This window comes from Puma concolor, chromosome A1 (assembly GCF_028749965.1).
Source record: "Puma concolor isolate L17-30 chromosome A1, mPumCon1.1.hap2, whole genome shotgun sequence".
Taxonomy (NCBI): Eukaryota; Metazoa; Chordata; class Mammalia; order Carnivora; family Felidae; genus Puma; species Puma concolor.
Window position 1 is genome coordinate 129,735,793 of NC_141667.1, and position 26,614 is coordinate 129,762,406.

Sequence of the window (26,614 nt, forward strand, 5' to 3'; positions counted from 1 at the left end):
GGTGGGTCAGTAGGTACGGCATCCAGCCTCAGCTCAGGTCATGATCTTGCGGTTCACGAGTTTGAGCCCCACATCAGGCTCTGTGCTGGCAGCTCAGAGCCTGGAGCCTGCTTCAGATTCTGTGTCTCCCTCTCTCTCTGCCCCTCCTCTGCTCACACACTCTCTCTCGCAAAAATAAATAAACATTAAAAAAAAATTTTTTTTAAGAAAAATGCAATCAGTATAGTTCATTGCCTTACTGTTTTACATAGGGAAGTAGCTTATTAAAAATTGAAACATAATGTTATTTATAATAATAAAAAATGAAAACAACACAAATCTATCTAAGAGCAAGCAAGTCATTAAGCACAATATATATTCACACAGTGGCATACTACATATTACATTGTGGTAGAGTGTTCATTAACTTAGCAGATTTTTTGTCATCTGTTGCCAAATGAGTGAAAATAGGTAACACATTTCTGGAGTTCTGGGTTCTCAGGTTTTCAATGTGTCCAGAGTACATCATTTTGTAAATGGAAAATAAATTATTAATAAAATGAACTGAAGCAGTTTGTCAAAGTCAGAGTACAATGAGTAGGATTATAAATTAAAAGTTAAGATTATGCTTCTCATGATCAACACTAGTATTCTCAGATTATCCAATATATCTTTAAAAGTTTGCTTCATGGGGCGCCTGGGTGGCGCAGTCGGTTAAGCGTCCGACTTCAGCCAGGTCACGATCTCGCGGTCCGTGAGTTCGAGCCCCGCGTCGGGCTCTGGGCTGATGGTTCAGAGCCTGGAGCCTGTTTCCGATTCTGTGTCTCCCTCTCTCTCTGCCCCTCCCCCGTTCATGCTCTGTCTCTCTCTGTCCCAAAAATAAATAAACGTTGACAAAAAAAATTTAAAAAAAAAAATAAAAATAAAAAAAAAATAAAAAATAAAAAAAAATAAAAGTTTGCTTCATGAAACTTTTATTGGAATTCGATCTGTTTATGTGTTTAATGGTATTCTATTCTACTTCTTAATTATTAAATAACCTTGCAAATGTAGACCTTTTATGACTATCTTATTACCTTCCAAATGGCTGGCAATTTTAGGCTTATGATTCAAAAAATAGTTACACATCTTTTTTAAAATTAACTCTTACTTATTTGTTTGTTTAGAGCCAAATGGAGAAGGGTATATTTAATGAGCGAACAGGTCAAAATGACCAAATAGCAAATGGAAACAAAAGAAAGCTGAATTTTTCCAGATCTGACAGGAAGGAATTCCATTTCCCAGAACTGCCTTTCACGATACAGCCCAAGGAGATGAAAGGAACGGAAGGTACATATCTGTTGCACAGCTTTACAAATTTCCAGATGTTATCTTTTACAAGACCTTTTTTTTGTAAGATAGCTTACATTTATAATATAATTTAGATAGAAAATAGATTGCTTTGAAAAATATTTTCAGCTGATGAGAATTTCTTTTCTCATAGTCAAAGAAGAGGTAAGTCTTAAAGGAGATACTTTTAAAGAAGGATTAAGAAAACTTTAAAAGACAAATTTTTCAGTAGCTCAGTATTGTTGAAATGTTCGTACAATATTTGAGGAAAGTGATTTTGGTTCCGTATATGACCTGGAGTAAATCAGTTTCCTTTGTTTCTCCATGATTTTTGCCCATATAATAGCAGGAATGATATATGTGCTTCTGGCATCCGAAGATACAGTAGATTAAGATTTATAACATGCATTGAGCTCTTAAAATGAAACACATTTTTTTTTACAGAGTAAATGTTTTGTTTCTTTGAAGAACAGTGACACCTTGTGAAAAGTTATTATAATAGCAAGAATATAGTACTTGAATATAATTCAAGAGGAATTATCTGATCCACTTAATATGCAGAATTTAAAAAATAAATGTCTTCTTTTAATACCTGTAAGGCTATCTGTAAAGTGGTAAAACAAATCATTTATGATTGGCATGTTTTGCCACTATAGCTGATGATTTATTAAGTTCCATTTTAATATATTGAGAAACTGACTCTAGTGGATATCACAATTTCTATTTGAAACTCTTAAAAAGGAAAGTAAAATTTCAAGGTAGGAATAACAAGTTGTCACTGTTGTATATATTTTTGCAAAAGTTAAACAGATAAAAGTGCTGAAAAGGGAATCAAAGAAAACAGATTCATCTAAAATACCAACTTTACGTAATAAGGATCAAAAAAACCTTTTTTGTTTATAGTTTTAGTAAGGAGTGCTGTTTGGAACCCTTGACTTGGTGTGTAAATTTAGTTATTACTAAAAGTTACATAAACATTCAAAATTCTGTAATCTTTGAACCTGAGAAACAGATTTATATTCTCTTAATGTAACATCTTAATAAAAGTTTTTAAAAGTTATTTTTTGGGGTAATTAATACTAACCCTCATTTGAACGTTGAGTGATTAGAATATACGATACCCAGGGAAAATATTATGTATGCTGTGTGTATTATGTAATGCTGGGCTCCTTTCTTCCTGTTTTCTCTTCAGTTTATTCTGCCATCTTTGCTTTCCACCAATAGTTCTATTTTTACAAAGATTTGTTCTCAGCTAGCTATCAGATAATATTGTTGAAATATCCCAACCCCTATCTCCCAGAGAGAGTCTTGAATTTATTTGGAAATCTTCAAGATCCTCAGTATCCAAATGTATACTCTCTAAAGGTATTCTTTTAGAAAAGGGTATGGTGCTCAGCACCCACTGAATTAAATCATAGAAATGGCCTTCTATGCTACACATTTGTAAGGTGAGCAACTTCATTAAATCAGTTTCTCATGTTATAAATAAAATTGATTATATTTTTAAATTCATGATGAAATTAGCACATACTTATTAAGGAAATTTGAAGAAATTAGCAAAATAGAGAGACTTTGAAACCATGTAAGAAGGTGTTTTCACCAAGTCTGTTCAATCGCTACATCATTTGGATTAAAGAGTTATCAAATACTGTTAGATATATCTTCAAAGTGATGCTTAGGCCTTATTTTTAGCTTAGAACTTGTTAAGAACTCCACAATCCACTTTGCAGAAAAGAGATGTTTTCTAGATAGAACAAGAAAGTCACTAATGGTCACTTTTTAGTTCACCGTAGAAAGTAGTGAGGTGGCCTTAAAGTTTTAAACTTTGGTGACTTACTGATGTCGCAGCTTGTTGAGTAGCACACCCTTTGCACATTCTTCAAATGACTGACTAAATTAGTTCCCTGTTTTTGGCTCCTAGTAACGTGCTGCATGTATTTATCCCACTGTCCCATGAGAGCCTCTGGAACTAAAATTATATTCCAATGCAGGAAGAAAGGAACTCTTAATTCTTTCATTTAAAGATTTCATTTAAATAAATAGAAAGGGAAAATCCCTTCTTGCTCCTGTGGTGTAGAAAGCTTAAAAGTTGACCTTCTCAAGAGTGATCTTGAAACAGTTATAGTTATTAGAGAAGTAATCAGTGATGGTTGTCGTTTATTTGTGCTGCCCATTCACAATATGTGCCCATTCATAATATGTTAATGTCAGAATTAAGAAACTAAACTTTGAATTGGTAGTTTATTATTTTAGGGCACAATAGAGTATGACATGGTTTTAAAAATGCAAGATAGGATATAGCAACTTTCTTGTTCTGTTCCTGGCTGTGCCATTGACTTGTTTTTGAATTATCTAGTCAGATCCATGTGCTTCCCAGTTGTACATTCAACTCCTTCAGGCATCTTAAATGTATGCTGAACTAGTGTACATATTGACACACACATATATCTATATATCTACATATCTATCTATATATCTATCTATATATATATATCAACATACATATATTGAATAGACAACATAATCTAAGAGAAACTCTAAATTACTGCTGATGAGTTAGGCAAGAGAGAAAAGAGCCCATACAAAAGCCACCTTCAGTTCTGTTTCATGATGATCATGAGGAATACTTTGCTAAAGAGTGTCCCGTATAAAACAAACCCCAGGTGCAAAGTATAAGTACTTATCTGTGGCTATATTTCCTTAGCCAAAGACTCACCATTTCCTCAATTAAGGTCCTGTTTCTATTTACTTTTTAGAATACAGGAAATGCACAAACTGAAAGGAAGAAGAACCTGCCAGGTGTAGAGTAGAAAATGCAGCAGCTGAAAATTCAGGGAATCCCAGAATCATTGTATGGTTAAAAAAAAATCCTTTTTATTAATATTACACGCACAACAAATGCTGACTAGAGAATCCTACAGATACACCATAAATCCTGTGTAGTTATGTGTATATTCACCTAAATTTTTAAAAATTTATTAGTCTTTAAATTATTCATGTTTTCTTAATTTAAACACTAAGTTATAGAAATTGCCCGACTGGTACATTCTAATAAAACTGCAACTTACATTAAGTCAGATAATTTTATTTGATGTTGTGTTGTCTTAGTCATGTATAATCAATGGTCATTCTTAGCTTTGGTTCAGAACTTTATAATTATAGAAGGAAAAGTTTCTAATTGTGTAATAAAACGAGATCCCAATGTCTAATAGCACCAAACATTTCTGAGCAAACAATTACACTTGATAAGCGTGAAATAAGATTTGGTTCCACACTAAATATTCTGGAACAGCATTTAAACATATCATGAAGGTCATTTAAGAGGATGGAAATTGAGGACAGCACTGAAGCAAATGTTTTGGCTTGACCTGCATGTTTATCATTTAGTAGTTTATATAAAACATATTATTACATATAATTTAACGTTAATACAGTCAAGGTTTTGGCAGCGTGTAATTAAGTTCTTATTTCTGGTCTTACTGGCTTGGTTTCTGATTTTAGGGTGGAGATGGCCATTTTAAGGGGAAGAATTGGAAGAGGAACAGTTTTTTTCTGGTAGTGTTCTTTCTTTTAAATCTTAAAAATACAAATTGGCAAGTCTCCTCTTATTTTATGTACAATAGAAATGTAACATGAGCTATTAAGACAACCATGCATCTTGCATTAGCATCATCCAACTTTGTTTCATTAGCAAACCATTCACTGCTTTGTATTCTTCTAAGAATTCTGTTAGTTTAGAATTATGAAGTTACCTCTCCGCCTGCTTCTTTACTTGCCATGGTTACTGAGTTACGTAACACATCCTGTCACACAACACACACTATACATACTCTGATATCTGCTCTTTGCTAATCACATAACCTGAAGTCTCTTTTATTTCCTAGAATGCTCAGGCTTCCTGAAGTGAGTTCTTAATGAAATATCTGACCCATTATTTTAAAAGCTCTTCTTACCCTTACATGATTAAAAGTATGTTCTTGGGGCACCTGGGTGACTCAGTCAGTTAAGCGTGCAATTTAGGCTCAGGTCATGATTTCACGGCTCATGAGTTCCAGCTCCACGTCAGTCTCTGTGCTAACAGCTCAGAGCCTGGAGCCTGCTTCGGATTCTGTCTCCCTCTCTCTCTACCCCTCCTCCGCTCATGCTCTGTCTCTGTCTCTCAAAAATAAATAAACATTAAAAAAAATTTTTTTTTAAAGTATGTTCTTAGCTGTAAAAACATTTAAAATATTTATAAAATATCTGAAGATTGTGTGATATTCAAGTGTTATTTAAATTCTTTTATTCTTTTTTGTTTTGTTTTCACTTAAATTCCACTTAGTTAATAATCCTTTTATTCTTTTGAACGACTCCCAGCACTCTTCCAGTTTCCTTGTTCCATCTGATAGTGCCTTTTATTTGGTACAGACTTTTTCTATTCCATAAGATATGTACAACCTGGAAGAGGTACACCACTAAAATTCTTGATTGTCCTGTTCTTAAAACAACAACAATAATAATAAAGTGGCATTATCTGGTATTTTACCAGGGCTTTACCTGATTTGGTACTTATTAAATAGACATGAGAAACAAAGGAAAACGTAATTTCTTTATTACAGTATTGTAATACTTTTTATCTTATTTTAATTATTTTTAAGTTTTTATTTTATTTTTAAGAGAGAGACAGAGAGAACGAGTGGGTGAGAGGCAAAGGGAGAGACAGAGAAAGAGAATCTCAAGCAGGTTCCATGAGCCGGCAGGGTTCGGACTCACGAACCATGGGATCATGACCTGAGCTGAAACCAAAAGTTGGACACTTGACTGACTGAGCCAACCAGGTGCCCCTCTTTTTATCTTAAGTTTGATTGGAATTAATACCTGAGGTTATTGTACATAATATACTTTTCTAATAGAATTCCTGTTACTTTTAGCAACTCATCTCCTCCAGGGAAATTAAGAGTTGTTCTCTGTAGTAGGTTCAACAGATATAAGTCTGCCTCTTACCTGTTGCATTTGGGTATTTGTTGATCCTACATCAATATCAAAGGATTCAACTTGTACAAAAAATGTCTACTTGGATTTTAATTGGGATTGTGTTAAATCTATATATCAGAGGAATATTGATATCTTAATAATATTAAGTCTTTCAATACATGAGGATAAACTCTCCATTTATTTAGATCTTCTTCAATTTCTGTCTGTAATGTTTTATACCAGTATTACACATCATTCATTAAATTTATTTCTATGTATTTTGTTTTTTTGATGCATTATAAATAGTATTGTTTTTAAATATCATTTTCCACTTGGCTTTGCTAATATACAGAAGTACAGTTTGTTTTTCTATCTTGATCCTGTATTCGGAGACTTTGCTAAATTCACTTAATTTATTCTAGTAGGTTTCCTAATTTCATTTGTTCCTTCTTTTCTTCCTTCTTTTTTTATATTCCTTAGGATTTCCCAGATAGGCAATCATAACATCTACAGATAAAGATAGTCTTACTTCTTCCTTCCCAATGTTTATGCCTTTTATTATTTTTTCTTGCCTTATTGCACTGACTAGGACATGTGACAATGTTGAACAGAAGTAGTGAGAGTGAATGGACATCCTTGCTTTTTTTCCTGTACTGGAGGGAAAACATTCAGCTTTTTCCCATTATGATGTTAGTTACAGGTTTTATATACATGACTTTTATTACACTGAGGAAGGTTTCTTCCCTTTCTCTTTGCTCGAGCAGATGTTAAATTTTGTTAAATGTTTTTCCCATAACAACTGAGATGTTCTTAGGATTTTCCTTCTTTATTATATTAATGTGAATTATATTAACTGATGTTTGAATGTGAAATCAACCTTACATTCCTGAGATTAAATATCACTTGATCCTTTTTATGTTTTGTTTTGGATTTGATTGGTTAATATTTTATTAAGGATTTTGACATTTATGTTAAGGAAGAATTTTAGTCCTTTTTTTTTTTTTCCTTATATTGTACTTGTTTGGTTTTGGTGTCAGTGTTACGTTGCTTTATAAATGAGTTAGGAAGTGTTCTCTCTTCCTCTATTTTCTAAAAGATTGATTTTCTTTTTTCCTTACATGTTTCTTAGAAATTCCAGGGAGGGAGTGCCTGGGTGGCTTAGTTTGGTTAAGTGTTGGACTCCTGATTTCAGCTCAGGTCATGATCTCACAGTTCATGGGTTTGAGCTCCGCATAGGGCTCTGTGTTGGTAGTGTGGAGCCTGCTTGGGATTCTGTCTCCTTCTCTCTCTGCCCCTCTGCCACTTGCTCTCTGCATCTTTCTCAAAAATAAATTAAAATAAACTTAAAAAAAAAAAAAAAGAAAGAACAATAAAGAAACACCAGGGAAGCCAACAAGGCCTGGAATTTTCTTTGTGGAAATATTTTAATATACAAATTCAATTTCCTTCAATTTATTTAAGAGATATCCACATCCATTATTTCTCCTTGTATCAATTTTGGTAATTTGCCTCCTTCAAATAATTTATTCATTTCATCAAAGTTGCTGATTTTATTGGGGTGCCTGGGTGACTCAGTTGGTTAAGCATCTGACTTCCATGATCTCACCACTCATGGGTCCGAGCCCCGCCTTGGGCTCTGTGCTGACAGCTCAGAGCCTGGAGCTTACTTCGGATTCTCTGCCTCCCTCTCTCTCTGCTCCTACGCTGCACACACTCTTTTCTCTCTCAAAAATAAATAAACATTAAAAATTTTTTTTAATTAAAAAAAAATAAAAGATGTTTTAAAAGTTTATTTGTTTATTTTGAGAGAGAGAGAGAGAGAGAGAGAGAGAGAGAGAGAGTGTGTGTGTGTGTGTGCATACAAGTGAGCACGGGAGGGGCAGAGAGAGAGGGAGAAAGAGAATCCCAAGCAGGCTCTGTAAAAACACAGAGTTTGATGCAGGGCTTGAACTCATGAACTGTGAGATCATGACCTGAGCCAAAATCAAGAGTCAGACACTTAACCAACTGAGCTACCCAGGTGGCCCTAAAAGATTTTATTTTTAGATAATCCCTACACCCAACGTGTGGCTCACATTTACAACCACAAGATCAAGAGTTGCATGCTCTACTGACTGAGCCAGCCAGACACCCCCATACCTGAGTTTATGATAATGAAGCCCCCTTTCAACCACATCTGAGTTTTTGCTAATGAGATGCCTCTTAGAGGAAAAGGGCAGGTTCTGAGAGGAACTAACAATATGACAAGAGGATTAGAATTTTCAGCTCTGAGCTCTAGGGAGAGAAGGGCTAGAGATTGAGTTCATCACCAGTGGCCAATGATTTAATCGATTATGTCTATATGCTGGCACCTCCATGAAAACCTAAACAAAGGGATTTGGAGAGCTTTCCAATTGGTAAATACATAGAGGTCCTGGGAGGATGATGCACCCAGAAAAGTCATGGAAACTCTGCACTCCTCCCCACATACTTTTTCCTATGCATCTTTTTCATTTGGCTCTTTCTGAATTGTATCCTTTATAATAAATTGATAATAGCAAGTAAACCACTTTCCTGAGTTCTGTGAGCCATTCTAGCAAATTATTAGACCCAAGAAAGAGGTTGTGGCAATTCCTGATTTACAGCCAGTTGGTAAGAAGTAGAAGAGGCCCAGACTTGTGACTGGAGTCTGAAGTGAGGGACAGTCTTGCACTGAGCCCTTAAGCTGTGGGCTACCTCCAGGTAGTGTCAGAAGTGTTATGAGTAGAAGAAGCAGTTTTTCTATTAACTTTTATTTTTCTGGCTCCTGAAAGGTGGAGCTGAGGTCATGACTTGAGACTTCTCATCTTTTATTTAAAAAAAATTTTTTTAATGTTTATTTATTTTTGAGAGAGAGAGAGAGAGCTTGCGTGTGAGCAGGGGAGGGGCAGAGAGAGAGAGAGAAAGGGAGACAAAGAATCCGAAGCAGGCTCCAGGCTCCAAGCTGTCAGCACAGAGATAGATGTGGGGCTGGAACCCATGAACCATGAGATCATGACATGAGCCGAAATTGGACACTGAACCAACTGAGCCATCCTGGCACCCCTCCTCTTTTCTAATATGAACATTTAAAGCTTTAAATTTCCATGTTAACTGTATGCCACAAATTTAAATAGTATTATTTCAATCAGTTAAACATATTTCCCAATTTCCTTTATGATTTCTTTTGTTGTTCAATTATCAACTATTTAGGTCGGTTCCAACTATCTTACTATTATCAATTTTTTATTTAATTTTCAGAGAATATATTATTTTGGTCCTAAATCCGCTGAGACCTGTTTTATGTCCCAGCATATGGTTTATCTTATTGAATGTTGAAAAAAAACTTAAAATGAATGTGTATACTTGAAAATAAGTATTCTCAAAAAAAAATATCTTGGGGTGCCTGGGTGGCTCAGTCGGTTAAGCATCTGACTTCGGCTCAGGTCATAATCTCACAGTTTGTGAGTTCAAGCTCTGCATGGGGCTCTGTGCTAACAGCTCAGAGTCTGGAGCCTGCTTCGGATTCTGTGTCTCCTCCTATCTCTGCCCCTCTTATGCTCACACTCTCTCTGTTTCTCGGTAATAAATAAAAATAAAAATAAAATAAATATTTTGTTGAAGTTGAATATAGTGTTCTATAAAAGACAATTAGATCAAGTTTGTTGATACTGTATTTAGGTTTCTTATCTTTCTGATTTTTAGTCTACTTCTTTTATCAGTTGCTGAGGGAGGAATATTGAAATCTTCAACTATAATTTTAGATTTGTCTTTTTCTCCTTTCCGTTCTGTTAGTAGTTACTTTATACATTTTGAAGCTCTGTTATTAAGTGCATATATATTTAGGGCCTTTTTATTTCTGATAAAATTGACCTGATCTGCTGTCCAGTATCTGAAACAGTTGTTTTATGTGTTTTCTCCAGTTTTATTGTTGTTTGAGGTAAGACCAGTACCTGTTACTCCATCATGGCTGGAACTAGAAGTTCAGTTTAAGAGTTCTGGTAGTGGAGATACAGTCACTATTTTAGGCAATGGAATTGTATTGAATAACATATGCTATTTACCTTAAGAATTAAAAAAAAAAACTTTAGTCATTATCAAAAGTTATAGCTCTATAGTATATAAAATGTCCCTTTTTTCCTCTAATTTAGTTTAAGACCATCCCTAAGGATATGAATATGTGGATAGGAATTTGCTCCCTTATGTGTAAATAGGAGCCTATACCTTTTGTTTTTGTTGTTCTTATTCTGGTTATTGTAATGCTAATTTATTCTGTGAACTCGTTGCCAAAGTATAAATTAAAGGGCCCTAAATGGAAATTGGCCCATGTTAGTAAAACTACTAGCAGAATTGCATAGGGAAATGATCAAGAAATCTTTGGTGATGTAGGAAACTTATGTTACAAGATGACAACAAGAAATCATTCTTTTCATTTTAATAAAAAGCAAAAATATAGAAACAAGGAAAATGTCCTACTATCCTGCTAGTGTCTTAACTGCCTACATTTTCTTCCTACACTGTTAGGAAAAGATGATAACTGATGACTCTGTAATGGCAAAGAATTATAATAATTTTTCTTCTTTTCTGAAAAAAGTAATCCTGAAGTCAGATAATCTGAAGTATGTACTTACAATGGGTGCGATGAAAGCCAAACTAAAAGAGAAGAGGGTAAAACTAGTTAAAGCTGTGGTGTATTCAAACTTGTCCAAAACAAAACAAAAAAACAAAGGAACAAAAAAACTTGTGTAAATATATTATCATTCATCCTAGGATTGCTGAGAAATAGTTGCTATCGATTAGTTACAAGTGGTTATTTGGGAAACCTCTCAGAAGGCAGATAAATGTAGCACCCTTCTTTTATTTTATTTTATTTTATTTTATTTTATTTTATTTTATTTTATTTTATTTTATTTTATTTTTTTAATGTTTGTTTAGTTAAAAAAAATTTTTTTTTAATGTTTTTATTTTTGAGACAGAGAGAGACAGAGCATGAGCAGGGGAGGGGCAGGGAGAGAGGGAGACACAGAATCCAAAGCAGGCTCCAGGCTCTGAGCTGTCAGCACAGAGCCTGACGTGGGGTTGAACTCAGGGACCGCGAAATCATGACCTGATTTTTTTTAAATTTTTTTTAATGTTTTTATTTATTTTTGAGACAGAGAGAGAGCATGAGCAGGGTAGGGGCAGAGAGAGAGGGAGTGTTTGTTTAGTTTTTAGAGAGCACGTGCGAGAGAGACAGAGCATGAGTGGGGGAGGAGGGGAGAGAGAGATAGAGAGAGAGAGAGAGAGAGAAAGAGAGAGAGAGAGATACAGAATCCGAAGCAGGCTCCAGGCTCTGAGGTGTCAGCACAGAGCTGGATGCGGGGCTTGAACCCACAAACTGCAAGATCATGACTTGAACCAAAGTCAGACACTTATCTGACTGAGCCACCCTTCTTTAAAATCTTATGGGCAAAAAAAAAGAAACAGATTGGGGTGCCTGGGTGGCTCAATCTGTTAAGTGTCTGACTTCAGCTCAGGTCATGATCTCATGGTCTGTGAGTTCGAGCCCCACATTGGGCTCTGTGCTGACAGCTTGGAGCCTGGAGCCTGCTTTGGATTCTGTGTCTCCTTCTCTCTCTACCCCTCCCCCCACTCATGCTCTGTCTTTCTCTGTTTCTCAAAAATGAATAAGTGTTTTAAAAAAAAAAGGATTTATTTTTTTTTAAGTTTATTTATTTATTTTGAGAGAGACAGAGTGTGTGAGCGGGGGAGGGGCAAAGAAAGAGGGAGAATCATCTCAAGCTGGCTATATGCTATCAGTGCACAGCCAATGTATGGCTCAAACTCAGGAATCTGTGAGATCATGACCTGAACAGATATCAAACAGTCAGACGCTTAACCTGGGTGCCCCCAAAACAACAGTTTATTTACCTTAATTTTGAAACCTGAAGATGACCTAGGAAGAATCACTAGACAGTTGATTTATAGCTTTGTGGAAGAATAGTGGATGACAATCATTATGAATTTATTTTATCTGATTACTTTATCTTAATAATAGTTTAGTGAGCCCTGTAAACAAAGGGAAAGCAGGAGATATAATGATTTTGTGGTTTAAATAATCAAAAAGCGTTTGGGCTCAGTTCTCAGACCTTCTCTTTTCTCTGTGTAGTCCTTTGGTGAGCTCATCCAGATTCATGGCCTTAAATACCATTTACATACTGATGACTCTCAGTTCTCTCTCTCCAGCCTGGACTTGACCCCTAAACTCCAGACTCAGATTCCAACTGTCCATTCAACAGCTCCACCAGAGCATATAATAGGTATCTCAAACTTAACATGTCCAAAATTAAGATCCTGATCTCTTCCTCACTCCCTCCTGCTCCTCCATATTTTCCTCATCTTAGTTAAGGGCAACTCCATTCTTCCATTTGCTCAGCAGAAATTTCTTGGAATAATCCTGGACATCTCCCTTTCTCTCATCCCCTACATTCTTTCAGCTATACCTTCAAAGAATTTCCAGGACTTGACTACTTTTTACTCTTCTACTACTATGCACAACATTTCTTAACAATTGTTCAAGACAACCTCCTTACTGATTTTTACTCATAAATGGCGACTTTACTTAAAATTACGACTTTTCCCATTCTTGTTCCCCTTTTTAACTTTTTCATATAGCATTTCTCTACCTGACAAGCTACAAATTTTACTTATTTGTTTTGTTTTTTAATGGTCTCCCTTCATTAAAATACGCCAGGCACCTTCCCAGTCATGGGGAATACAGCAATGAGCCAAACACTAAATCCCTGCTCCATGAGTTCCTGACTTATTTACCTAAATGTATGGATACACATGGCATTGAAAGAATAAATGATCCTGTGAAATGTGTAACTCAAAGCAGTAAATAAAATGAGTTTTGCCTTAGATTGACTTTCACACTGTCTTTGGTTAAGGTTCTTTCTCTTCACAAGTAGCTTTCATTTAATAGATAGCAATATATAGATTACAGGTGTCCAGTGGCTTTACATAGTCTATATGTCCCTCTTGTCCTAGAGTAAAAATGATTATCAGGTTCTCTTTGAAGTCTGATAGTCCCAACCTCCTGCAGAGGGAGCTTAGGGTCCAGCATTTCCAGGATCTGGAGCCATTATGTGCCCTGGTTTAATAGAGGATAAGCTACTTGGTCCTCAGTTGGACCGAACTAGTGTATGGAGATGAAGATGGGGCACTAATACAGCAATGTTTTTTGCTCCACATCAATGGCTCTTGGTATTCTAGGAGAGAGATGCGATAAAAATGCATGGTAGGTATTGGGCTGTTTCATATGAATGACTCCAAAGTCTTAGGACATTACAAACTAAGCCATAGATTATTTATATACATTTCAGGCAGCATCTCTTGGGCTTCTCTGATAATTTCTTTGTGGCTACTAATTATTACATTGAACAGTATTATTAAAATCTTTAAAGCATATGACGCCTTGTGAAAACCTTTAAAAACAAGATTTATTATGGATAATTCTGTCATCAATAATCTTCCTTGGTGTTTTTTGATAGATTTGAGTTCAGAAAATTGTTTTTTCCAAAAAGAGTATGTGGTGGTGTCAGAATATTTTCTGAAATTATATAAACTTCTGGGGCTTCTATCTTTTTAAAACTATTTATTGAATGAACATTCAATTTTTATTAAAAGCCATATGATATAATAGAGTCCAGATTAGTATCAGATTACCTGAATTAGAATGATGGTCTAAAGGCTGTGGTAAACCACTTCTTCACTGGTGATTTTGTGTGTGGTGCTTTGTTGCTTCAATTTTCCTACCTGGGAAATGGGAACAAGAGTAACTTATCTTAGACATATTGTAAGGACTTACTGGGATAAGATTTTTTTTTTTAATTTTTTTTTCAAAATATTTATTTTTGGGACAGAGAGAGACAGAGCATGAATGGGGGAGGGGCAGAGAGAGAGGGAGACACAGAATCAGAAACAGGCTCCAGGCTCTGAGCCATCAGCCCAGAGCCCGATGCGGGCTCGAACTCACGGACCGCGAGATCATGACCTGACTAACCGACTGCGCCACCCAGGCGCCCCTGGGATAAGATTTAAAATACACAGGGCATAGTGAGTTTTCATGATGAAATTTAATTGTTCATGGTACCTTTGGAGTCTCATTCAAAAATGCCGAATCATGGTCTTTAATTTTAATTCTGTTGTCCTAGTTGTTTCAATGTATCCTGACTTCATTCCCTGGGTAATACATTCAGTGTGGAGGTACTCTCTACTCTTGTTGCATACTGCCTGTGAAAATTCTGAGGGTATCTGTGCCTTGTTCTTCATTTGTTTAGATAAGAAGTTGGCAGCAATACAACAAAGACCTGCTCTTCATGTATAAATGTTCCATTAAATACAAGAAAAAACATGGTGGGGCACCTGGGTGGCTTAGTCGGTTAAGCCTCCAACTTTGGCTCAGGTTTGTGAGTTTGAGTGCCTCATTGGGCTCTGCTCTCAGCACAGAGTTGGCTTCAGATCCTCTGTCCCCTTCTCTCTCTGTCCCTATGCTGTTCATTCTCTCTCTCTGTCTCTCAAGTAAATAAATAAAGACTTTAAAAAAAGAATAAACATGGCATTTAGAGCTTCAAAAGAGAACTGTATAACATAACTCTTTCTGTAGTTAAGAAAAAATTAATCTCTGCAGATTTGGCAGCACTTTTTAAAGTTGTGCTATGTTAAATGAGAGATACTTGTATTGGAGTTCTTTTTATTTTTCAGAGAGAGAGAGAAAGCACAAGTAGGGGACAGGGGCAGAGAGAGAGAGAGAGAGAGAGAGAGAGAGAGAGAGAGAGAGAATCTTGCACAGAACCTGATGTGGGGCTTGATCCCACGACCCTGGAATCGACCTGAGCTGAAATCAAGAGTCAGATGCAACCAACTGAGCCACCCAGGCACCCCTGTATTGTAGTTCTGTTCCATCCTGGGGAAACGAACTGTAGACTAGCAATTCCCAGCTTTCATCTTTTGAGGCTATATTGGACTTTCTCAAAGTCTGTACATTAGTGGAGCAGGTAAGGCGATGTTACAAACATGGCTATGTTATGATGTTGGAGAGGATGAGTTACTGGTTAATATAGGGAGATCCAGGTATTATGCAGCTTTATGCTTTCATATCTCAGGACCCTTTTTGGAGAAAAAGAACACAGAATTACAATAAAAAAATTGCTAGGGCTATTCTTATGGCCTTGGAGGGAGCCTATACAAGGCTGATGGGATTGCCATGACTTGGTTGCCTGTGGCTACCAAAGGTCACGGAAAGAAGTGGGTTATGGCAAAGACAGTGGCAGCTGAGTTGGCAATCAACTGAGTCAAGTTTTGAAATCTATTGGGTAGATATCCATGTGATAATTGGGACTCTTGGCTCCAGTCCTTTGACCAGGTGGATTTGTTGTAAGTGGAAGGGGTTACAACTCATAGCTTAGAGGGTTGCTGCCATGTGGCACCTATTTTCTATCATCTGGAGGAAGGAACAAAGAATATAGTCACAGTGATAGGGAAGCACCCTAACACCTTGAAGAATAAAATTAAAATTTGATTCATTACATATTGAGTCTGGCTTCCGTTTTTACCACAGCAATAAAACCTTGCTTTTGATGGACATCAATTATTTCCTAGTTGTCAGATTCAGTGGCTTTCTTTAAGTCCTTATTTTCCCTGATTTTCTGTCGCATTTGATGCCATGAATCATCTTTTTCTTCTTGAAACACTCTCACCTTTTTGGTCACACCCGTGTTTTCTTCTCACCTCCAAACACTTTTCTGCTCTACTAATAATTTATCTTCCTACCTTTTTCCCTGTCAGCATCCTCTAAAGTTCATTTCTTAAGCCTTCTACTCTTCCCTGTTTTCCTGAGGAAAGTGTGCTGCTCTTCTATCTTGACTACCACCACAGAGGGTATTAGAGGATATTCTTCCAAGATATTTAGTTCTGAACTGACATTTTTCTGATCTCCACGTTTTGCTAATATTTCCACTTTATTGTTTTGCTGTTTCTTCAAACTTACCATATCTATATTGGATTCATTTCTCCCCAAACTATCTTTCTTTTCCCTCCTGGATTTTCTTGTTTCTAAAAGTGGTACCATGGTTTCCTCAGGTTTAAACTTGGCATCAACTTGATTTTTTTTTTGTTCATTTTCCATGTATCTGATAGCCATTAGGGTATCAGGTGTACTTGATTCTTTATAACTCATTTGATCCTTGTATATTGTATTAACTTTTCATGTTTAAGTTTATGAGCCTCTCTTGTATGATTGGGACTCTATTTTTCCTGTAGACTCCCATTTTTTTAATTGCTTATACTATATATATCTAAACAAATATTATATGTTTCACATCCTGTTTTGTGATGCTAGTTATCTCTTAAATTATATCTTTGTAACTATCACTCCTCCCCAAGTGTCTTTATATAATTATGTACCTTAATATGTATGGAACAAATAAATTCAAAACAACCTGGGTAGTTTGGACACTTGCTGAAGAGTCAATGAATGATATTAAAAATGATTAGTAAGAATCTGAGGCATGGTTGTCACTGAGCAAGCTTGTTGGAAGAAATCTTGGGATTGGAGATAGGGATGTCATGCTACAGTTCCTTTCCCAAACTTCATAGCACTCACAATTCTGTTTGCCTTTACGAAGGTGCAGTTGAAGCTTTTCTGAAGTTTCAGCATTGTTAGATCAAAAACAAGTCTCCTTTTTCATTTCTGGCAGTATGCATCCTAGCTATCTGACAACATGTGTGCTGGATATCCTAAAAAATTCCAATTATAGAAGCTCATGTCTAAACTGGTGGTTTAGAGTATGGTTTTAGCAGGTCATTCAAGTGAAAGGAGATAAAGTCTGGGCCTATGCAAAGTTGTATTGGAAACTGCACATAAAGCTGAGTCCTTGAAAAGTGATACCCTTAGTAAAGAGTGAATTAGACAAAGCCAACTCCTTGAAGAGGTTGTAGAGAAGTTTATCTGCCTTGTCCTTGGCTCTGGATGGCAAAAACAAAACAAAACAAAACAAAACAAAACAACAAACAACCTTTCCCTTGAGAACTCATAACCATCCTTTACACAGGTTTAGGGTCAGAATTCACACTGCATGTATTATCCCAGAAACCCAAGGTGAGAATGTAGCTGAAAGTACTAATGGATAAGTGATGGAACCAGGTGGCTGGCAGAAGCAAACGCAAATCCTTTCTGGAGGAATGCAGTTTAAAGTAGGATGTTAAGGGCACCTGGGTGGCTCAGTCGGTTAGGTGTCTAACTTCGACTGAGGTCATGACCTCACGGTTTGTGGGTTCAAGCCCCACGTCAGGCTCCGTGCTGACAGCTCAAACTTGTGAGTTTGAGCCCCATGTTGGGATTCGCACTGAGAGTGCGGAGCCTGCTTTGGATTCTCTCTTTCCCTCCCTCTTTGCCCCTCCCTTGCTCATGTGCTCTGTCTCTGTCTCAAAGTGAATGAATAAATTTAAAAAAATAATTAAAAGTAGAATCCTCATGGAGTTGTCAAATAGTAAATTAGAACTAAAGAGAGAATAAGTGAAATGAAAAATAGATCTAAAGAAATTACTCAGATAACGGCCTAGGGAAATAAGAAGTAGAAAAGATAAAGTGGAAGTTAAGAGACATGGATGAAGTATGTGAAAGTCTGACATATGACTAAATACAATTCTGAAAGGAAAAAAAAAGAAAGAATGAGAGAGGGAAATGTTCAAAGAAATGAGAGCTGATAATTTTGCAGAATTGATAAAAAACGAATGCTTAAGACTCAGGAATCCCAGTGAATTCTAAGAATAAGGAAAATGAAATCCACTCTCTGACATATCACCCTGAAAGTACACAACACCAATGAAGTGAAAAAATGGAAAAGCAGTTAGAGAAAAAGACCAAGCCCTGTAAATGAATGATACATAGAATTACAACTGACTTCTCAACAGCACAGTGGAGGTCAGAAAATAGTTGGAATGATACCTTCCATGGACCAAGAGAAAATAGCTATAACCCTGGAATACTGAAGTAGATTAATAGTCATCTCCCAATATCGGTTGTCTGCTTCTTCTTTTGTAATAAAAGTCTTGATTTGTGGGTCGCCTGGGTGGCTCAGTCAGTTAAGTGCCAGACTTTGGCTCAGGTTATGATCTCACAGCTTGTGAGTTCAAGCCCTGTGTAGGGCTCTGTGCTGACAGCTCAGAGCCTGGAGCCTGCCTCGGATTCTGTGTCTCCCTCTCTCTCTGCCCCTCCCCCCCTCAAAAATAAATAATAAAACATTAAAAAATTTAAAAAAAATTAATAAAAGTTCTGATTTGTAACTGAACCATGAATGCCTGGAATAAAAACTACTTTTCCTAGCCTTCCTTACAGTTAGCATTATCAGAGAAGTAGTGAAAGTAGTAATTTATATTAAAGTCTAACAAGTCAAAAGTTTTGCTTTATTGTAGGCAATTGGTAAGATAATATAAAAAAATGAAACAGCTGTCTTTGATGTTGGGCAACAGGCAGCCCAGGACAATCATCCCTGAATGAATGATTTCCTTCCTTATGAATCATTTCCTTCATAGAAGGAAAATGAAGTGGTCACTATGATCGCACAGGCTTTTTACAATTCCTGGATCACAGGATAAGGAGGTGGTGATCCAAGGAGAGCCTGTTAATTTTTCTGAATTGGTGAGGTAGGGAGATAAGCTCAGGGAGGCCAAGGTGGCTACAATTTACAAGGCAGCATACTAGAGAAGAGAAAGCTATGTAGAGAAGGAGCTTAGAAATCTGTATTGGTGGGAATGCAAGCTGGTGCAGCCACTCTGGAAAACAGTATGGAGGTTCCCCAAAAAACTAAAAATAGAACTCTCCTACGACCCAGAAATTGCACTACTAGGTATCTATCCAAGGGATACAGGTGTGCTGTTTCGAAGGGACACATGCACCCCCATGTTTATAGGAGCACTATCAACAATAGCCAAAGTATGGAAAGAGCCCAAATGTCTATGGATGGCTGAATGGATAAAGAAGATGTGGTATATCTATACAATGGAGTATTACTTGGCAATCAAAAAGAATGACATCTTGCCATCTACAACTACGTGCATGGAACTAGAGGGTATTATGCTAAGTGAAATTAGTCAGTCAGAGAAAGACAAAAATCATATGACTTCACTCAGATGAGGACTTTAAGAGACAAAACAGATGAACATAAGGGAAGGGAAACAAAAATAATGTAAAAACAGGGAGGGGGACAAAACAGAAGAGACTCATAAATATGGAGAACAAACAGAGGGTTACTGGAGGGGTTGTGGGAGGAGGCATGGGCTAAATGGGTAAGGGGCACTAAGGAATCTACTCCTGAAATCATTGTTGCACTATATGCTAACTAATTTGGATGTAAATTTTAAAAAATAAAAAATAAAAGGAAAAAAAGGAAAAAAAAAAGAAACAAAACTAATTAACAAAGAGAAAGAGAGGGAGACAAACCAGGAAAGAGACACTTAACTATAGAGAACAAAGGGATGGTTACCAGAAAGGAGGTGGGTATCGGGATGGGCAAAATATGTGAAAGGGATTAACAGTATGCTTATCATGATGAGCACTGAGTAATGTATAAAATCGTTGAACCACTACATTGTACACCTGAAACTAATATAGTACTAAATGTATAAAACTTTTTTAAGTAAAATAAAATCTTTAAAAGATAGTTACCTTTTTAGGGACAGTCCCTAGATTGTGGCCTAATTTTGCAGTCTGTGTTTTCAATAACTATTTAATTTTTAGAGCCTTTATGGAGCTATTTTAGTCTGCTTGGTTCATCTGGTGCTGCTGAAATAAAGCTGTATGACTATACAAAAAAAAAAAAAAAAAAGAGGGGCCCCTGGGTGGCGCAGTCGGTTAAGCGTCCGACTTCAGCCAGGTCACGATCTCGCGGTCCGTGAGTTCGAGCCCCGCGTCGGGCTCTGGGCTGATGGCTCAGAGCCTGGAGCCTGTTTCCGATTCTGTGTCTCCCTCTCTCTCTGCCCCTCCCCCGTTCATGCTCTGTCTCTCTCTGTCCCAAAAATAAATAAACGTTGAAAAAAAAATGTTTAAAAAAAAAAAAAGAAATCTGTATTGGTTCCCTTCCAATATTTGTCTGGATAATAATCTTTGAGTGTGTGGCAGCCATGAAGATGCACCTCTCAGAGCTCCAAATGCAGAGAGTGTAATTGACCTTATGCCAGAAGAAGTTTAAGAATTAGCTAGCTTACCAAAAGGAGCCAGGGAAATACCTCTGGGATTCGATTTTTTAGGGTATTTGATCAAGGGGACTGGAATATAAGTCCACATAAAGAAGAATTCATTGACTTGGGCGCACCACCTCAGAACATGAGATATAACACCCTATGAGAACCTTAGGGGATGTAGCAAATTGACTATTAGAAGCCTGGAAAAAGCTATGGCCAACACCCATGGAAATAGTAATGCCTGAGTTGCCCTTACAGATGGATTAAAGAGGCTAAGTGAATGGACTTGCTAGAATAAATTATGTAAGATCAAAAGACCAACCAAAGAATGATGTTCCATGGTAGGGACCCAGGGTACACATCATTCACTAAGGTCCTAGAGAAAGGACATGTAAGACTTGTATACTGAAAACTGCAGCAATAGAGGCTAATGTCAAGCTCCTGACATATGGTTATTCTTTGAGGAGACCAACTAGCTACTAGGTGGTAAGTCAAGTATATCAGGCTTTTTCCATCCTTAAGGACTAGGGTTTCATTTTCACAGAGATGGATACCTATTGTGAATATATATATGCTTTCCTGCCTGAAGATTTTCAGTAGCCTGGGACTTCAGAATACCTGATTCACAAGCATGGAAATACACACAGTGTAGCATCCAACCACTTCACGATGAAGAAGATGTGGGAATGGTCTGATAGCCATGGGAATCAGTGTAGTATCCATCCAGTACCATTTCAAAGCAGCCAACCTCATAGAAGAGTGGACCAATATTTATAAGGTGCAACTGAAGTGACAGCTCAGAGGCAGTTTTATGAAAGGATGATGTGCTGTTCTTCAGGGTGTAGAATATATAGTAAATCAGAGATATTTATGAATGCTGTATCCCAACAGAAATAACTGGGTGCTGTATTTCCATGGATCCGGGAGCCAAGGCATGGAAGGAGGAAAGGCTCCACTTAGCATCACTTCCAATGACCTACTCTGGGATTTTGTATTTCTCATCCTTGCAGCTTTGGGGTTTGGTGAAACTGGAGTTCTTGGTTTTCAAAAGGAGCACGTTCTTGCTAGAGGCCACAGCAAGACTGCTAGTGAACTAAAAGTTATAGCTGCCACTATGGAATTTTGGATTCCTTGTGACCAGTGACTAGTGGTCAAAAAGAAGAATCCCCACATTGATAGAGGTAATTGGTCCTGATCAGCAGGAGGAGGTAGGACTGCTGTTACAGGAAGAGGGCAGGGATATGTTTTAAGCCCACTTATCCATTTGAGTGCCTCCTGGTACTTCCTTATACTTTCTAACCATGAATGGACACATGTAGCCACTTCTGACTGAGAAGGGTATGATTACCAAGGATTTAGACTTCCTAGGAGTGCTGCTTTGGGTCACACTCCCAGGTAATAGAGCACCGAGACCTGCCATAATGATGGGTACAGGTGAGGAAAATTCAGAATGAATCATGGGAGAGCATGAGTACAGTAGCAGCCCTGAGATCTATTACAGTTATGAGGGCTGTGATTTGTCTTATTATCCTCCAACCTCTGAGTTTCCTCTCAGGAATAAAGGATAACAGGAATCATGGAGGAGTCTTTCTCTAATTGGTGAGGAGAAGTATATCTGTGTAGTGCAATGGGCAAATCTTTGGTGGCCACAAAAATGTACCTCTTAGATCTCTGACTGTGCGGAGCATAATTGACTTGTGGCTTCAGCTGCTGCACTCTGAAATTTGGCTCCACATTTACAATAAAGCCACACTTCCCACGTGTTAATCCTAGCTAATTACTGAGTTCACCAGGGGTGTGAGTCAGGACTGTTCCTGAGAAATTCAAGACTTCTCTGATGGGCGACTTTGGTGTGAAGGTTCCCTGTTAGCTTTCCAAACTTCCTTAGAATAGTTTCCCACTCAATCTGACTTTCATTCCTCTCTCTTTCTGAAGGTCATATCTGCACTGCAATCTTATAACTCTCTTAGGAAACCCTGGCTCCTTATTTTTCCTTAAAGGCACTTACTTCAATAAATCTGTTACATGTCAAATCCCCTTCTTGGCATCTGGTTTTTGGAGTATCCAGTCTGACAAGGCATGCATAGAGTGAAACTTACATGGCCAAAGACAATCTACTAGGAAGCTATAAGCCAAATAATTCTTAGAGATCACATAAGGCTAGAAATGACTCAGGTTTCTGAGGTCCATTGTGGAAAGATCTTGCTGGATAGCTGGGGCATAGAGATCTCAGAAGGATTATACTTTAGTACTCTGGTTAAACTAGTCTTAGAAAAAGGCCAATTTAGATCTTCTCTTGCAAGCTCAGAAACAAACATTATTGGACCAAACTGATCTTCAAGTAAGTCAATTGCCTATCAAAACAAACTTAAAACTCTTTAAAGAACAACTAAAACAAAAAATCCTAACATTCAGTCATGCAATGGTCATAATACCTGCCATTCAAATTAAAATTACTAGATTTGAAAACAGCCCAGAAAAGTGTAAGCCATAATGAAAATTAAAAATCAGTCAATAGAAAGAGATAAAGAAATGATGATTATTAGCAGATAAGGACTTTAGGACAGCTATTATAAAATGCTCAAGTATTTAAAGGAAAACATGAAAATAAGGAAGAAAGAAATGGAATACAAAAAAAATCTAAATGGAACTTCTAGAGCTAAAATATACAATATCTGAAGTGAAGTGAAAATTCACTGAATTGAGTCCAAAACAGATTAGATACTAAATGAAAATATCAGTGTCCTTAAGACATAACAATAGAAACCATCCAAATTGAAGCATAGAGGAAGATTGAAGTAAAATGAGACAAAATTGAAATAAAACCAAAATGATGACAGTGGGACAATCTTAATCATTCTGACCCATGTAATTGTATTTCCAGAAATAGAAGAAAAGGAAGAAAGGGACAAAAAATTATTTTAAAAAAAGAGTGGCTGTGAAATGTTTTTTAAAAATGTGATAAAAACTATAAATCCTCAGATCCAGGTAGGTCAATGAATGCCAAACAGGATAAACACAAAATTCCACCAAGGCACATAATAAATTGCCAAAACGCAGGATGTATTAAAACAAAGATTTATTACTATCCAGGTAGGGTGAGGCCAACAATTGAGGAGACTGCCATTGAAAACATAGTTTGTTATATTCTTAGATCTCAAGAGAAAGGGATCACTCTATGCCACAGGGGACCACCTGGGCATACACCTGGGAAAGCACCAGGGTTGGTCGGGAAGCAGAGGGAAGGGCGGGGGGAACCTGGGAAAGAGCCTTTATCTTGGTTTCTATGGGAAGAAACGTGCAAGTCAGGGTAAGCAGTCTTAGGATTGGCTAGTTTGAGTAATTTCAGCAGGCTCTGGGATTTGGGGACTGTCCTTATTTGTCTCATACCTGGCCTTGGGGTGATTAGAGCAGAGGAATAGCAACCTGCAGTGTAAGAGCCTGATAAAGGATGTAGTTAGGATATTGCATATGAAAAGCATGCTGACAGGTGAGTTCTTTACTATCTCTAATAATTGGCTAGCCTTAGGAAGGAGCAGTCTCCTCAGGGTCAGTAAGATCTCAGAATGCCAAAGCATCAAAAATAAAGAAAATAAAAAGGTATGATTAATATGCAGGGATATGGAGAAAATTTTAAAGCAGAGGAAAACAAACCAAAGAATAGGAGAAAAATCACATATGTGATAAGGTACTAGTATCCAAGGTGTATCAAGAACTCTTAAAACTCAATAATACAAAGTCAGCCCAATTTTTTAGATGGACAAAGGACCTGCTGTAGACTGAATTGTGTTCCTTCACAGAATTCATATGTTGAAGTCCTAACCCCCCTTGTGACTGTATTGAAGATGAGGCCTTTATAGAAATAATTAAGGTTAATAAGATCATAAAGGTAGAGCCATGATCTAATAAGTGTCTAATTAGTGTACTTTTAAGAAGAGAACCCAGGGGCGCCTGGGTGGCGCAGTCGGTTAAGCGTCCGACTTCAGCCAGGTCACGATCTTGCGGTCCGGGAGTTCGAGCCCCGCATCAGGCTCTGGGCTGATGGCTCAGAGCCTGGAGCCTGTTTCCGATTCTGTGTCTCCCTCTCTCTCTGCCCCTCCGCCGTTCATGCTCTGTCTCTCTCTGTCCCAAAAATAAATAAACGTTGAAAAAAAAAAATTTAAAAAAAATTAAAAAAAAATAAAAAAAAAAGAAGAGAACCCAGAGATCTTTCTCTCTCTTTCTCTTCCTACTTCTACCAACCCCCATGTGCATGCCCTGAAGAAAGGCCACGTAAGGGCACAGTGAGGAGGTGGTGTCTGTAAGCCACGAAGACAGACTTCACCACAGCCCAACAATGCTGGTGTCCTGATCTTGGACTTCCAGCCTCCAGAACTGTGAGAAAATAAATTTCTGCTGTTTAAGCCACCCCATCTATGGTATTTTGTTATAGTAGCCTGAGCTAAGACAGGATCTGGACAGATATTGTTCCAAGGAATATAGAAAATGGCCAATAAGCACTTGAAAATATGCTCAACATCATTAATCATCAGGGATATGCAAATCAAACCCCCAGAGATTCAGTGCCACTCCACACCCACACATTAGGATGACTAGAATCCAAAAGTCAGACAATAGCAAATGTTGGAGAGGATGTAGAGAAATTGTAACCCTTATACTCTGCTGGTGGAAATATAAAATGGTGCAGATACTCTGGAAAAATAGTCTGGCAGTTCCTTAAATAATTAAACACATAGTTACCTTATGACCCAACAATACTACTCCTAGGTACATACCCAAGAGAAATGAAAACATATCTATATACACTGAAATTTGTACACAAATATTTATAATAACATTATTAGCAATAATTAAAAGTAGTAACAACCCAAATGTCCATCAGCTGATGAATGGATAAGCAAAATGTGGCATTTCCTCGCAATGGAACATTCTATGGCCTTAAAAAAGGAATAAAGTAGCAATGCATGGTACAACATGGATGAACCTTGAAAATATTTTGCTAACTGAAAGAAGCCAGTCACAAAAAGACCATGTATTACATGACTCCACTCCTATGAAATGCCTGGAACAGAGAAATCTATAGAGACAGACAGAAAATAGGTTGTTAAAAACTTTCTCATACTTTTGCATATTGCCAAAATCAATTTGCTAGTATTTCACTTAGAACTTTCACATCTATGTCATGGGTGAGAATGAACTGTAATTTTCCTTTCTTACAATGTCCTTGTCAGACTTTCGATCAAATCATGCTGATTTAGTAAAATTGGTTGGGAACTGTGCAATCTATATAGCTATTCAGATATTCACTCCCCTTTTCTCTAAGAGATCATACATCCTTGCCTTTGTGATTTGTAGTAGCACCTATGAAGGAGGTACATTTCCTTGACCCACTGAGTAGAGATTGAACATCTGACTTGCTTTGGCAAATGACACGTAAATGGACAAGCCATACACTATGTCTGAAAGGATCCATTATGTCTTTGTGCCATCTCTCTTGTTCTTTATCTTCTGACATTAGATGATAACAGTAAATCCCAAATAGTTCCTTCAGCTCGGATCACAGGGATGTGAGCCACAGCATACCCACAGCTTGGAGAAGAGCTGCAACAAATGTTTTGCATCTGAAGCGTAACATGAGAAAGAAATCCTCATTGTTTTGAATCACTGAGACTTAGAGATTATTTGTTTCCACAGAGTAAGATAGCAAAATTTCACTACTCTTCGAAAGATTTTATGTAAGATTAGTTTGTTTTTTTAAATTTGTTTGTTTGTTTATTTATTTATTTATTTTGAAAGAAAGAGGGAGGGAGCGAGTGAGAGAGGAGCGGGGGCAGGGGGAGGGGGAGAGAGAGAGAGAGAGGGAGAATGCCAAGTAGGCTCCACACTCAGTGAGGAGCCTGACGCTGTGGCTCTATCCCACGACCCTGGGACCATAACCTGAGCCGAAATCAAGAGTCAGATGCTCAACTGACAGAGCCATCCAGGTGCCCCAGATTATTTTCTTATTAAAATGATAAAATGTATCAGTGAAGCCATCTGGGCCTGGAGTTCTCTTTGTGGGAGTGTCTTCCACACTTCCTTCCCTTTGACCTCTCTCTCCATTCATTTAGTTTTCATGGTTTTGTTTCATAAT

The 26,614-nt window shown here is 37.3% G+C and overlaps 1 protein-coding gene across 6 annotated transcripts in view; it reads left to right on the plus strand.

Annotated features, from left to right (window-relative positions):
* CDKL3 (cyclin dependent kinase like 3) overlaps positions 1 to 26,614 on the plus strand; it is a 103,826-nt gene that overhangs the window by 42,087 nt on the left and 35,125 nt on the right. For 5 of the 6 annotated variants that reach the window (XR_015250158.1, XR_015250160.1, XR_015250161.1 and 2 more), the window contains one exon: positions 1,146 to 1,308. Coding sequence is in view for 1 of the 6 variants with exons in the window: in XM_086703985.1 (XP_086560111.1) it covers positions 1,146 to 1,308; positions 4,810 to 4,829 (183 nt within the window). In the remaining 5 variants the exon portion in view is untranslated. Of the gene's footprint in view, positions 1 to 1,145; positions 1,309 to 4,809; positions 5,484 to 26,614 lie in introns of those variants that run through there. The other variant, XM_086703985.1, reaches the window with a different exon arrangement.